Source organism: Myripristis murdjan, chromosome 24 (assembly GCF_902150065.1).
Source record: "Myripristis murdjan chromosome 24, fMyrMur1.1, whole genome shotgun sequence".
Taxonomy (NCBI): Eukaryota; Metazoa; Chordata; class Actinopteri; order Holocentriformes; family Holocentridae; genus Myripristis; species Myripristis murdjan.
In genome coordinates this window covers 2,584,170-2,598,716 of record NC_044003.1, presented here as the reverse complement: position 1 = coordinate 2,598,716, position 14,547 = coordinate 2,584,170, and the positions used below count along the sequence as shown (strand labels likewise).

The following is a 14,547-nucleotide window of genomic DNA, read 5'->3' as shown; positions in this document are numbered from 1 at the left end:
ATCGCGAGGAGAATGGCCCTCTCGGCTTCCATACTTGCAACGCTTGTGTAATGCAACAGGCTGTTCAGAACTTTATCGTTTCTGTTTGCTTGACGTTACATACCGGTACGTCTACGCTGAATACACCCCAGGGGTCCACTATGAAAAAAACAGTTATTGTTAAACATTGTTTCCAAGATTTGTACCATAGGCCTACACAAATGAGTTTTTAGTTTTAAGTTGAATAAAAGTTGCCATATTATTGAGAAAAACAATAAACTATGTCTGATTTATCATCATACTTACCACATACATGCGCTTTTACCTCCTCAAATGATGGGCAACATTTTAAACATAGGCTGCACTAATATAGCAAATTGGAAGCCATAATGGAGCTCTATAGCGTTTTAAATCGCGGAGGCTTAAATACAGGCTGATGCTGATTGGATAACACGTGTGACACGGCCACAAAACGGAGGAAAACTACCTCCGAGGCATGTTGCTCTCTGTTACAAAACGTTACAACCAAACACACCATTCTATGAGACAACGTCACACAACGTTACATACCGTAACGTCGTTGAATACACCCCTGTTTCCACAGCAAAAAGTCACATTTTCTTTTATCGATACGCAGAGAAATCCGCCCCCTCCAAGCGTAAAAACTTTTGTTCGAATTTCTGGCGTTTCCATCGAAGTTTGTTTTCGCAATTTCTGAAAATGCGAATAAAAATAGGTGGATGGAAACCCAGCTACTGACGGTCAAGCACGCCCTCGAGTGTAATAATGCTATTATACAACTAACAAAATAAACTGTATAATCAAAATGTATTCATACTGTGGGCATTTCGCTCTCAAAATATAAAAGTTCTTTTTTTTTTTTTTTTTTTTTTTTGCCAATATCCTCTCCGTTTCAGTGGAAACACATGACATCTGACGTAAACTAGTATAATTTTTTTATGGACTGATAGTTATAGTTCTGCCGACTTCTCTGTCATTTTTAATCTAACAGGTGCCATGACAACGACTCACCAACACAGCTGATTTTTTATCTACAACCAACTTATATTAACAGTTATATTTAAATATAGGCTACTGTTTTCCAGTGTCGGCGCCACAACAAACATCTGTCTTTTCATAAATTCACCTGCAGATGTTTTATTTCAGCTGGGGGTGTGTCACTCCAATTTAACGTCAACTCCGATTAATGTGGCTAAGCAGCAAAAGTAAGGACAGTAAGCAGTCACATTAAAGCTGAACAGAGTTATAGAATCACCTTTTCAGGCTGTTATAAATTTACCTCTGAAATAAAGATGACAGTTTTCACAGATGTGTTGATTTATTAAATGTTCATTTGAATGTACAGATGCAAACATATTGAAAAATTAATTAAATCAATGGCCTAGGAAAGTCATAAAGACTAAACAAATTAATAACGATTAATAGGCTAATTAATAACTGATAACATTAACGCATTAATAACAAGAAGAAAGTTACAGCCACACATCTCCGTGGAAAATCTGACAGGTACTGTCCATGGTGCTGAATCCGCCTCAACAGGTACTGTCCGTAGTGCTGAATCTGCCTCAACAGGTACTGTCCGTGGTGCTGAATCCGCCTCAGCAGGTACTTTCCATGGTGCTGAATCTGCCTCTGCAGGTACTGTCCGTGGTGCTGATTCTGCCTCAACGGGTACTGTCCATGGTGCTGAATCTGCCTCAGCAGGTACTGTCCGTGCTGCTGACTCCGCTGAGGCATTTCATTCTCTTTATTATAGAAATTAAAGCTCCATAAAATTCACGGAGGATCTTGTTCAGCTCTTCTTTACTTACAGGTGAGAAATCAGCTGTTTGCCCGGTGTTTGTCAGGTAGTCTTGTAGATATTTGACGGCCCGAGACGTTGACCGGGTATCGGCTTCATTTCTTGACCTCTCCAGCTGATCCAGCTCTTCACTCATCACTCTCGCGTATCTCTCCTTTTTCTCTTCTCTCTTGTCTTCCTAGCTCATCCTTTTATCCAAACTTACGTCGCCAAATAAATCAAAATTTACAACAAAACGATCCATTATGCAGGCGAACAAAGTTGACAGCGGCTTTTGATGCAGATTTCGGTGAAACATTTCGTGTTGCCATGGAAACCACACAGACCCGGGCAATAAGATGTAGGCGGAGCAATATTTTCAGTGATGAGGTACCTGTGCTGTCAAGCTCATTTGAGCACATTCTAAACGTTTGATTGACCAATCAGACTGCTCGGTCAGATCTACGTCTTGTATAATTAACAGAACCTATTTCATCAACAGGGTACCTGAATACACAAACGCAATGTGATTAAAAACCTTGATAACCACTGAGTACATAGAACAAATCTGATTAACATATCTCATCAGTTGCTTTTGTAGCCTAATTGATTTTTTTTTTTTTTTAAACTGTTGTTGTGGAGACTTTGTGGACACCCTGTACTTCTTTGCACTTGTAAACAAAGTTTGCAGTGTGTCAGAGAAAAGAAAATCATAGATCATAGAAATCATACAGATAATCGCACACACCATCTAAAACTTGCAGATAAAACTTTATTAAACAATACAACATTACAGTCTGCTCAGGGTCTTCCTCAGCAGGTGATTGACATGTTATAGGGCACAGTCACCTGCCAAAGAAATCTGAAGCACCAGAGGTTTATTAACAGCATAAACAGTAGGATATTAACGGAATACACAATCAGATAAATGTCACATTATATAAACCCTCATTGAACGGAACCTGTGAAGTCATCAAATATAGGTATCAAGTAAAAAAATAAAATAAAACAGCAGATAGATTTCTATATAATTCTCAGGAGTGGATGCAGGACCCAAGTGCAGCGCCAGGTACTAATTTAGAAATTACTTCACTGACTAAGCTCACGGCAGGCGATTCAGCAGGCCACAAGTAAGCATGCACAGGAATGGAAAGGAACGGTCTCTGGAGAAGCTCCAAAACAAACAGGAAACAGTTCTGAAACAGTTCAAACTGGCAGGCTGGTGAGTGCTCAGGGAAAGGCACACTACACCTGAGAGTCTTTGAGGCGTGCAACGACACCATGGAGGGGCTGGCTGGGCTCGTGGTCGATGCGGAAGCGATGTCGGAACCTGGCAGACAATCAACGGGGCGAACTAAACCCAGAGGGAGCAGATGGAGGGATTGTCCTGGACGGGCAGTAGGTCGGGGAGCCGGCAGCACAGAGAAACCTGAAGTACTCACATGAGAGGAGATACTTGACAGGAGATTTGGGGGCAGAGACAAGAAGACGTGGTCAGAGGCAAATGTGAGTCGAAACCAACACGTCAATCCGAGAATAATTGCTGGAGAGTCGTGCATGCTGCGAAGACAATCTGGCATCGAATGAGGTAAACAGTGTAGCTTAAATACTGGCTAGCTGATGAGCAGTGAAGAGCTGCAGCTGGGAGTTAACAGGTGTGGGATATTGGCACTGATGAGGAGTTGTGGTAGGGAGGTGAGTGACAACACCCACAACAGCATGAAACAACAGGGCAGAGTGTGACACTAATGGTCCTAGAATTATGAATATAAACATTCACGAGTCATGATGGTCATGAAAACATGATGTTTTCACAGTGTGTGTGTGTGTGTGTGTGTGTGTGTGTGTGTGTTTCTCCACACTGGACATGACTCTCACTACTCAAATTCACACAGAGACACTGAGGAGTCATATTCCCAGAGCTCAAACCCAAAGTACAGAGGCTCAGTGAAGGTGCTGTTGAAGGTGTGGAGGTGGATCAGTGTGCCAGAGGAGACGCTGTAGAAGGACAGAGAGCCAGCAGGCCAGTCCAGGTACACTGCCACTCTGTTAGAGGAGGAGGAGATAGGGATGGTTGTTCCTCTGTTATTGTGTCTGGCAGTGAAACCACCCTCATGGCAAGCCAGAGTCCAGGACTTGTCATTCCTACCAAGTGCACAGTCATCACTGTTTCCTTTCCTGCCGATTCCTCTGTAAGCCACTGCCATAGAAACCCATCCTTCCCACTCAACCTCCCAGTAGCAGCGACCAGTCAGACCATCTCTACACAGCATCTGCCACCAGGAGTCAAACCTCTCTGGGTGATCAGGATATGGTTGCTCCTCTTTCAGTGCTGTCGCCTTCCTGTTGTCCTCAGACAGGACGAGGTTTCTGTTTGCTGTGTTTGTGTCCAGTTTGAGTTGACAGGAATCTGATGGAGAGAACAAGACACAACAGACCTGTTGTAGTTATTATCTGCTGATTTATTAACAGCCATCCTCTTCATTCACAGCAGGATCTGAATGAATGGACGTCACAAACTGCTGTGGAAATTCACTTTACATGTGCAAAAGCCATTTATACACAAACTAAATGTCTATATTGTCGTTCGTCCAGATCATAGGCTTCTCAAGGAAATTGTGGACTGTTTGTTCGCTTGTTATTGCGTGCTAAATGTGTGTTTCTATTCATGTACTGTTTTCTTTTTGGTGATGGACATTGTCTGTGAAGACGACACTGGGGAAAAGAATTTCCCTAAGGGGACAATAAAATCTAAGACTAAGTCTTGAATCAGGTCAACTGGACTTAGTTATATGTCTAGAAGATGTTTCACCCCTTATCCAAGTGGCTTCATCAGTTCATGCTGTTCACCAGACTAAACTGGCTAGTCTAACTAGCTGGTCAGTTTGGCTAAGGTAATTAACCTCAGTGGTTGTGTCAAACAAATGTGTAAAAATTAGGTTGTAAAAATGTGTAAATATTAACATCACAAAGACAATAAAGATTGTCTTTGTGATGGAGCATCAAATGTGATTTTGTTTGTTGGGGGAGTTCTGGAGCCTATCCCAGTGCTCATAGGGCGAAGGCAGTGAAACACCCTGGACAGGTCGCCAGTCCATCGCAGTGTGTAAATATTAAAGGAATAAATATTGTCTTTGTGGTGGAACATCAAATGTGATTTTGTTTGGTTCAACAGGTAAAATTAGCAGAACAACCAGCAGAAACTGCAGCTGCAGCATCTAAACAGCTGAATGTTTGCTGCTTTGTGTTCAGGAGTCAAACTAAATCCACACTTACACTTCCTCAGACCTGGTTTCAACCACTGCTCTCCATCATGGTCCACCCTGGAGGAAGAAACAGAGTCAGAGCAGCAGATTCTCTTTGATGATAGAAACATGGGCAGTAAATAACCTTCCCTATGAAGGATTTAGCTGACCACGTCACTCATATCCACCATTAAACATGAAACAATACTCCTCAGCCCTCTACAAGACATTGTGTGTGTCTCTCCATACCTGAGAGCCTCCAGTCTCCAGGTTGGATCCTCCAGTCCAGCAGAGAGCAGCTTCACTCCTGAGTCTCCTGGATGATTGTAGCTCAGGTCCAGCTCTCTCAGATGGGAGGGGTTGGAGCTCAGAGCTGAGGCCAGAGAAGCACAGCCTTCCTGTGTGAGCAGACAGTCTGACAGCCTGCACACCATCACAAACACAATCAGTCCACCACATCTTCTGCTTTGTGATTTCACAAAAACTTACACAGATTAGGAATCTGATCAGTGACATGAAGCCGCATGTAAAGCAAGATTCAAAAGTACAATGTAACAGTCTTCTTTGTTAAATATGAAAATGACCAGAACACAGCAACAATGGTTCAAGAATGTTGCTGATCAATTTCAGTCACTCCACTGTTACCTCTGCTCAGATTTCAGCTCTGAAAATAGCCAAATCGGTTTGGCACTTTGTTTTGTTTAGGGCAAAAACAATGCTCATGTCTTGGATATTTTTCCTGCTGGTGGTGCTAGAGGAAAGGTCATACGGTCACCCAAATTGGGACAATTCATGCTCTTGGCATCATGAATGTCACCAAGTTTCATGGTGACATTCATGATACAGATCACTGAGCTGAGACAAACTGCTTTGAGTGAATGGACCTTAGTGTGAGACGTGACAAATCAGTCAATCATTGTAAATGGACATTACCTGAGAGTCTCCAGTCTGCAGTGTGGACTCTCCAGTCCAGCAGAGAGCAGCTTCACTCCTGAATCCTGCAGCTGGTTGTTACTCAGGTCCAGCTCTCTCAGACTAGAGGACTGGGAGCTGAGAACTGAGGCCAGAGCTGCACAGCTTCTCTTTGACAGATTACAGCCACTCAGCCTGAAGATGAAAAATACATCAAACTACTTTTCCTAGAAAACTATGTTATGTGTGAAATATGTTATCGATGAACCTACACAGATTTCTTGGAGGCTTTGACAAGTGGCAGAAGCCCCAGAAGAGCCTCCTCTGAAGCAGAGTATTTCTTCAGGTCAAACATCTCCAGATTGTCTTCTGATGACAGTAAGATGAAGACCAGAGCTGACCACTGAGCAGGGGACAGTTTGGCTGTAGAGAGACGTCCTGAACTCAGGTACTGTTGGATCTCCTCCACTAGAGAATGGTCATTCAGCTCATTCAGACAGTGGAACAGGTTGATGCTTCTCTCTGGAGAAGGATTGTCCCAGATCTTCTCCTTGATGAACTGGACTGTTTCCTGATTGGTCTGTGAGCTATTTCCTGTCTGTGTCAGCAGGCCTCGTAGGAGAGTCTGATTGGTCTGCAGTGAAAGACCCAGGAGGAAGCGCAGGAACAAGTCCAGGTGTCCATTTGGACTCTGTAAGGCCTTGTCCACAGCACTCTGGTAGAGGTGTTTTAGCTGGGAGGCTGATTGTCCTTCTGACAGCAGATTGACTCCGGAGTTGATGAATGTCACAAAGACATGAAGAGCAGCCAGAAACTCCTGAAGGCTCAGATGGACAAAGCAGAAAACTTTGTCCTGGTACAGCCCACGCTCCTCTTTAAAGATCTGTGTGAACACTCCTGAGTACACTGAGGCTGCTCTGATATCAATGCCACACTCTGCCAGGTCTGTTTCATAGAAGATCAGGTTGCCTTTCTCCAGCTGCTCAAAAGCCAGTTTTCCCAGAGACAGGATCATCTCCCTGGTTTCTGGCATCCAGACTGGATCTGTCTCAGTTTTCCCATGATACTTGACATTCTGCACTTTGGACTGAACCACCAGGAAGTGGATGTACATGTCAGTCAGGGTCTTGGGCAGGTCTCCTCCCTCACTGGTTTTCAACACGTCCTCCAGAACTGTAGCAGTGATCCAGCAGAAGACTGGGATGTGGCACATGATGTGGAGGCTTCGTGACGTCTTGATGTGGGAGATGATTCTGCTGGCCTGCTTCCCATCTCTGAATCTCTTCCTGAAGTATTCCTCCTTCTGTGGGTCAGTGAAGCCTCTCACCTCTGTCACCATGCCAACACACTCAGGAGGGATCTGATTGGCCGCTGCAGGTCGTGTGGTTATCCAGAGGCGAGCAGAGGGAAGCAGGTTCCCCTTGATGAGGTTTGTCAGCAGAACGTCCACTGAGGTGGACTCTGTAACATCAGTCAGGATCTGGTTGTTCTTGAAGTCCAGAGGAAGTCGACACTCATCCAGACCGTCAAAGATCAACACAACCTGGAACTGCCCAAACCTGCTGATTCCTGCTTCTTTGGTCTCAGTGAAGAAGTGGTGTAGAAGTTCCACCAAGCTCAACTTTTTCCCTCTCAGCAGATTCAGCTCTCTGAAAGTCAATGGAAATGTGAAGTGGACATGCTGGTTGGCTTTGTGTTCAGCCCAGTCCAGAGTGAACTTCTGTGTTAAGACTGTTTTCCCAATGCCAGCCACTCCCTTTGTCATCACTGCTCTGATTGGTTGATCTCTTCCAGGTAAAGGTTTAAAGATGTCTTCACATTTGATTGGTGTTTCTGGTCTGGCTTGTTTCCTGGATGCTGTTTCAATCTGTCTGACCTCATGTTCCTCATTGAGCTCTCCACTCTCTCCCTCTGTGATGTACAGCTCTGTGTAGATCTGATTCAGAGGTGTTGGGTTTCCTGCTTTAGCAATCCCCTCAAACACACACTCAAACTTCTTCTTCAAGTTAGATCTGAGTTCATGTTGGCACCCTGCGAGAGTTCCTGAGTGAACAAACAAGAAATAACATCAACAAATGGATGGTATATTAAATGTGAGACATTATTATTTCTTGTGTCTATTGCCTCATTCTTTAAAAGATTTTTTTCATTTCTACTTTATTTGATTGTCACAGTAGATACATAAAGGAAAGGCAGGGGAGATGACATGCAGCAAAGGGCCTGGGCTTGGATTCGAACACAGGATGCTGCGATCAGGACTCAGTCCTAACAAGTGATTCGTGCTCCTATCAGGTGAGCTTCCTGGGATCCCTGTATTAGCCCTTTTGGACTGTAAGAACTTAGCAAACCGTGACATGCTCTGAAGGCTGTTTGCCATGTTCTTGAATTCTTTCCATGATTACGACATAGTTCCTGGTAAAGGTCCTGGAACCTGATTTGGGCCCTGCTCAGGAGGTCATAACAAAACCTGAGTTCCTGGAAATTTTAGCAGGAACTAGCAGGGCTGTCCATCTTGATTGGTCCAAGGGTTGCCTTGACAACACTCATGTAAACATGAGCTGTCAGAGTACGACAACACAAAGCCGCCGGCGCCAAAAAACAGACTGTAGGAACAAACAAAGAGCTGCACGTCCTGATCAGGATCTGAGGAGAAAAAGGAACAACACAGTGCCGCCTCGGGTGGAGAGTCACCACCACAGTGGCAGAACTACAACAGACAATCGTTCTGTTTTTTAGAAAACGGCTGACTGAAAAGAGCTCAAAGTGAAACTGAAACCAACCAGACTTGGTGGATGCATTTGACTTGCATGGAATCTGAACTGTCACTTAAAAGGAGTTCAAAGCCTCTTACTGCTCTGCAGACGCACAGCCACCTCCTCCTGCTTCATTCTCCTCAGGAAGTGCAGTGTGATCTGCAGAAAAGCCTCTCTGCTGCTCCACCTCTGCTCTTCCTCCTCGCCGTCCAACACCTCCTCATCCTCCCTCTGCCTCTCTAAGCATTCTGGGTATTCTGGCCTCAGAGACCTCTGGAGGTTTTTCAGCTCCTTCCTCACAAAGGCGATGATGTTCTCCTCCAGCAGCTGCAACAGAAAAAGAAAGGAATCAGACTTCCACATTAAAATGTGGACACAAAACACCAAATCAAATCCAGGTCAAAGAGGCTGAAAGATGTAAAGAGAGCAGCACGGAGACGATTCTGAGCAGAATGGTTGTTTTTCAGTTGGTATGTTGTTGTACATTTACACACCATAAATATGGAGGCCAGGTCTGTTTGATGCTGCTGGGCAGACTGAGAAATGGGAACCTCTGAGCTCTGCTGGTGGACTCTGTGGAGGACACACACACACACACACACACACACACACACACACACACACACAGACACACACACACATTAAATGTTTTGAAAGAGGAAACTCAGTCAACAGAGTCTGAAGGTTGGAACCAATTCTGCATCTCATGACTGTGAATCTGAAAATAGAAAAAAACATCTGTTTTATCATCAGTTTGATATAATTACCCATAATCCACAGAGTGCCGTCCGTCTTTGAACTCATCAAATCGCTGTATAGACGCGTCGTCCCTCATGGACACACAGCTGGGCTCAGGGGAGTCTGCTCTCTGCTGCTGGATCCTGATAGAAACATCAGGAACACAGTGAAGGGTTTAAAGTGTTAATTCCCTAAATCCCGATGCAGAGTTGCAGTGAACAGATTGAGAAGATATGCTGCTGTGTTTTAGCAACAACAGCAAAGAAAAACAGATCTTGTTTTAAATCTTGAAAAAAATTGTTGCTGCTCAGCTTCTTGACCATATGTCCTGCACCGATCTGTTTGAAGCATTTCAGTCAGGCTTCAGGTTCTTTCATTCTACTTAAACTGACTTACTAGACTGACAAATTATCTCTTCTTAGCCATAGACGCTGGTGCTACCTCGACACTCATCCTACTTGTTGTGAGTGCAGCATCAGAGTCGACAACACCACACTGCTCAAGCACCTGGGTGACCTGATTGGTGTTGGTGGCCTGGCGCTCTCTTAGCTTAAATCTTATCTCTCAGAGAGAAAGCAGTGTGCCCACTCTAACAATATGACACACACACACACACACACACACACACACACAATATTTTTTGAAAGAGGAAACTCAGAAAATAGAGTCTGAAGGTTGGAACCTCTCATGAATATGAAAACATAAAAAAACATGTTCCATCATCAGTTTGAAATAATTACCCATGATCCACAAAGTGCCATCCGTCTTTGAACTGAATAGGATGACCCATAGACTCGTCACTCTTCATGGACACACAGCTGGGCTCAGGTCCAGGTCCAGGTTCAGGTTCAGGTTCACGTTCAGGTTCAGTCCTTCAACACAACAAAAACAGATCTTTTCCTGTGAATAATGCTGCTGTGCTGATTTGCCTGCTGAGCTCTGAGATGGAGAACAGTCATGGACAGCCAGAGATCCTCGTCTTACCTCTGAGCTTTGGTCTGGCTGTCATGTTCTCCAGACAGAGTGGTTCTAGAGGCGGGGAACCTCCTCTTCCTCTTCCCAGCCGGTTCCATAGCAGAGCCAACACCTTGACACAAACACAGCGGCTGATTGATGACAACAAGCTTTCCATGACAGGATGTGTGCTGTCTTCCTGTCAGCACCATGTCACATATACAGAGTGGACGTAACACTCAGAGCAGCCGCCCTTTACATCAAACCCACTGAGCAGCTTCATCTACAGAGGACTTTGAATCCTCTGGGACTCTTCACACATGGACTGACAACAACTGACAGGCAGAAAAGTTTTATTTCATCATCTAAACAAAATTCACTTTGTTTTATTTTTACTTTTCCAAGAGTAACTTGTCATTTTCTTGTCATTTAATTTTACATGCACATCTATAATAAATATAAATTGCTGTCATGATTTTTTTTTACTGATTTCCTGGCATTTTTTTTTAAATTTATTTTCTGATTTTTGTGTACATTTTTTCAAATTAAATGTCAAAGATATGTTTTATGTAATTGATGATGAATTAACTTTTTTCTGCTTTTTCAAGATGCAAATGCTCAGGTTTCAGAGGGTTAGTATAAAAATGGTGATTGATAGTCATGTAAAAAAATAATACACCAGGTGAAATAATTTTCAACATTTTCAACAGGTGAAACAACAGGTGATCATGTTTTTCTCAGCTGGTGTAAATTTTTATTGATGAAATGAGTTCAGATCACAACGTACCTGACTCTGACTTTGCTCACCACTAAAAAACACATTTTAATCATTTCAGATAAAGTTGATTTTGTCTTCAGTGTCAGACATCAATGTTGAAAATTATGATACCATGGATATTAAAATGTGGAAACGCGGACATCATGCTTTGCTTCACTGTGTCAGTCCAGTGTGTGTCCCTACATTCTAATACTCATACGAACATACAATTTAGTAGGAAAAAAAAAATTAGTATGTCCCAATACATAGTATGTCAGATGCAGTATGCCAAGAGTACCAGGATGTTCTACTACATCCGGTCATATTTCGCAGTATGCATTCCAACATGCTTCTTTGGCCAGATTTTTAAAAGAACTGACGGGAGGGATGGCGTGCCTGTGAGAGTGCATCAGAGTTATTCTGTGATATGATGAGTGAAACATAACTTTTTTTTGAACACTTACTCCTACCTAGGGACCTGATATGCTTACCTGAACTGTTAAAAAGGAAAAAAAAAAAAAAAGGCAAAGACTGAACCAAGAGACGAACAACACAAACTTGCATTAAAGCTTTGAAAGACAATAAATCGCCTGGAAATGATGGGTTGATTGGAGAATTCTATAAAGAATACAGTAACACATTAGCTCCATTTTTATCTTTAGAAAAAGAGGAGTTACCTCCAACCCTGAAACAAGGTCTAATTAAATAATTCCTAAACCAAACAAAGACAAACTTAGTATTGAGAACTGGAGAATCAGTCGGCTGAATAATGACGGAAAAATATTTGCTTCAATTTTTGCCAAAAGGTTAAAACTTGGACTAAATGATATTATTGATGAGGAGCAATCTGGGTTTATGCCTGGAAGAAACATAGTTAATAACATAAGATTAATACTAGACATGATTGATTCTAATCATTACAGTGGTGGAAAAAAGTTTTCAGACACCCCATGCATTTGTGAAATATTGCATTAAGAATCACTCAAGTGCAATTTCTTTTAGTACAGTCACAGCCAAAATACTAAACAAATCCTAAAAAAGCCACTGAAAACTTAAAATTGATTGGTTCCAGAAAAATACATAAGAAATTTTGAGTATTGCGTCATTTTGGTACCGGTGATGAAGGTCGTTCTTTTCATTAAAAGACACAATTTTTGTTGCCAAGCTTCGTGTCTATATAAAGCCAGCACATTTGAAAGTTCTTCAGACACAAAAATGGCTAAAACAAGGAACCTAACGCAGGAAACACGCCTGAAGATAAAGATTCTCAGCCAGGAAGGGCACAGCTGCCGCCAGATAGCCTGGAAGTGCAGATACAGTCCTTCAGCAGTTGGATCCACTCTGCAGAAATACAGACGAACCAACAGCTTGGAAGACAGACCAAGATCTGGGCGTCCAAGGGTTTCTTCAGCAAGAAATGACTGCATCCTGATCCGCATGTGCAGGCAAAACCGCCGAATGACGTCACAGGAGCTTCAGCAGCAGTGGTCAAACCAAACTGGTGTCCAGTGTTCCACCCGCACTGTACGTGGCCGACTTTTAGATCATGGCTTAAGGTCCTACAAGGCTATCAAGCCCCTGATCAATGAGAGACAGAGGCTAGCCCGGCGCCGTTGGGCCCAGGCACACAAGAACTGGACAGCCAGGAACTGGAAGAAGATTCTGTGGTCAGATGAGTCCAGTTTCCAGCTTTAGTTTTGTTAGTTTTTCTTGTAAACAATAAACAAAAAAATATAATTTGTATTTGTTTGTATCTGTCTAATGCAGCCACACCTTTTGAAACACATAAAAGATTTTTCCACAAATATTTCATGATAATATTTGAGATTGTGTAAAATTTTAAGGACACTTTTTTCCACCCCTGTATATACCCGATGATAGCCTGATTTTGTTTGTTCACTTCTATAAGGCATTTGACACAATCAGTCACCAGTTCATGATGAGAACTATTGCGTTATTTGGATTTGGAGAAAGGTTCCAAAAAAGCAGTAAAAACTTTATATAAAGGATGTAACAGCTCAATAAAACTAACATGTGGTATGGCCCCTAGATTCTGTATAAACCGTGGAATTAGACAGGGCAGTCCATTAAGTCCATTTTTATTTCTTTTGGTTACACAGATCATGGCTGTACACATAAAAAAAATACATTTAAAGGTATAAACAACATTTTTAAGAGATAAACATGAAGTAAATAAAGCTATTAGATGTATTGATGAATTTTCAGCTGTATCAGGTCTAAGAATTAATTTAAATAAATCTGTTCTATTGCCAATCAAAGAAAGTGATTTGTCGGACCTGAATGGTATTCCTGTAAAGAATACTGTCACTTACTTAGGGGTGGTTGTTGATAAAAATGAAAGAGATCGCTGCAGTTTAAATTTTGACCCAATAACACAACAAATAGTCAAAAGATTCAATATGTGGTTGATGAGAGACCTGTCACTGTGTGGTAGAGTTCTTCTGTCTAAAGCTTAAGGTATATCCAGATCTGTATATGTGTCCCTGTCTCTTGAAATGCCCCCAGCAATTTACTAAAAATTAGATAAGACCGTATTTAACTTCATCTGGAGGAACAGATGTCACTATGTAAAGAAACAAATTTTATGTAACCCTAAATGTAAAGGAGGCATGGAGGTATTAAGTTTTGAAATGCTGAACAATACTTTCAAAGTGCAGTGGTTAGCCAATCTAATCAAGGAGAGAGATAGCATCTGGAACACTTTTCCTAAGTTTGTATTTAATGCTGTTGGTGGAATTTTTTTTTTTTTTTTATTGAAATGTAACTACAAAATAGAGAAACTACCGGTTAAACTGTCAAACTTTTATAAACAAGCTTTACTTGCCTGGAAACTGATTTATAAGCATAATTTCTCACCAACTAACCTCTACATTTGGAACAGTGAAAATATTCTCTATAAAAACAAATCGTTATTTTACAGGAAGTTTCGGACGACATACGGACGACAACAAAACACACATGTCGCACAAAACTGGCTCAGGTACAGCAGCAGCGCCAGGAAGACAGAAGATCAGAAATATGACAGAGGACAGCGCAGTATGAAACAGCACCAGCATTTTGACAACAACATTCAAATGTGGTGCTACGGACGACGGCGGAAGCGAGCGAGAGGGTCGGACGTCAGGGATGACGTATGTAGTGTTTCCCAATAGTATGCATGCGCATGCATACTACATACTACACTACATACTTTGTAAGGGCAGCTGCAATACATATTAAAAGTAAAAAGCAGAAGTATGCGATCTGGAACGCAGTGTCTGTGTTTCTTTGTGTGTGCTTGTGTGTGTGTGTGTGTGTGTGTGTGTGTGTGCGTGCTGAGAGTGACGTCACTTCCTCATAACGTCAGTCGCAAAAGTTTCGCACATGCGCACTTGATTCAGCACAATG

At 42.4% G+C, this 14,547-nt stretch overlaps 1 protein-coding gene across 1 annotated transcript in view; it reads right to left on the bottom strand.

The window, feature by feature from the left end:
* The window catches only part of LOC115356571 (NLR family CARD domain-containing protein 3-like), a gene marked incomplete at its 3' end in the record, with an annotated part of 111,967 nt that overhangs the window by 60,138 nt on the left and 37,282 nt on the right, over window positions 1-14,547 (bottom strand). Inside the window, exons 12-14 of the mRNA XM_030047785.1 lie at window positions 13,962-14,011; window positions 6,210-6,678; window positions 5,275-5,448 (exon numbers count right to left, since the gene is read on the bottom strand). Of these exons, the coding sequence (XP_029903645.1) occupies window positions 5,275-5,448; window positions 6,210-6,678; window positions 13,962-14,011 (693 nt within the window). The remainder of the gene's footprint in view (window positions 1-5,274; window positions 5,449-6,209; window positions 6,679-13,961; window positions 14,012-14,547) is intronic.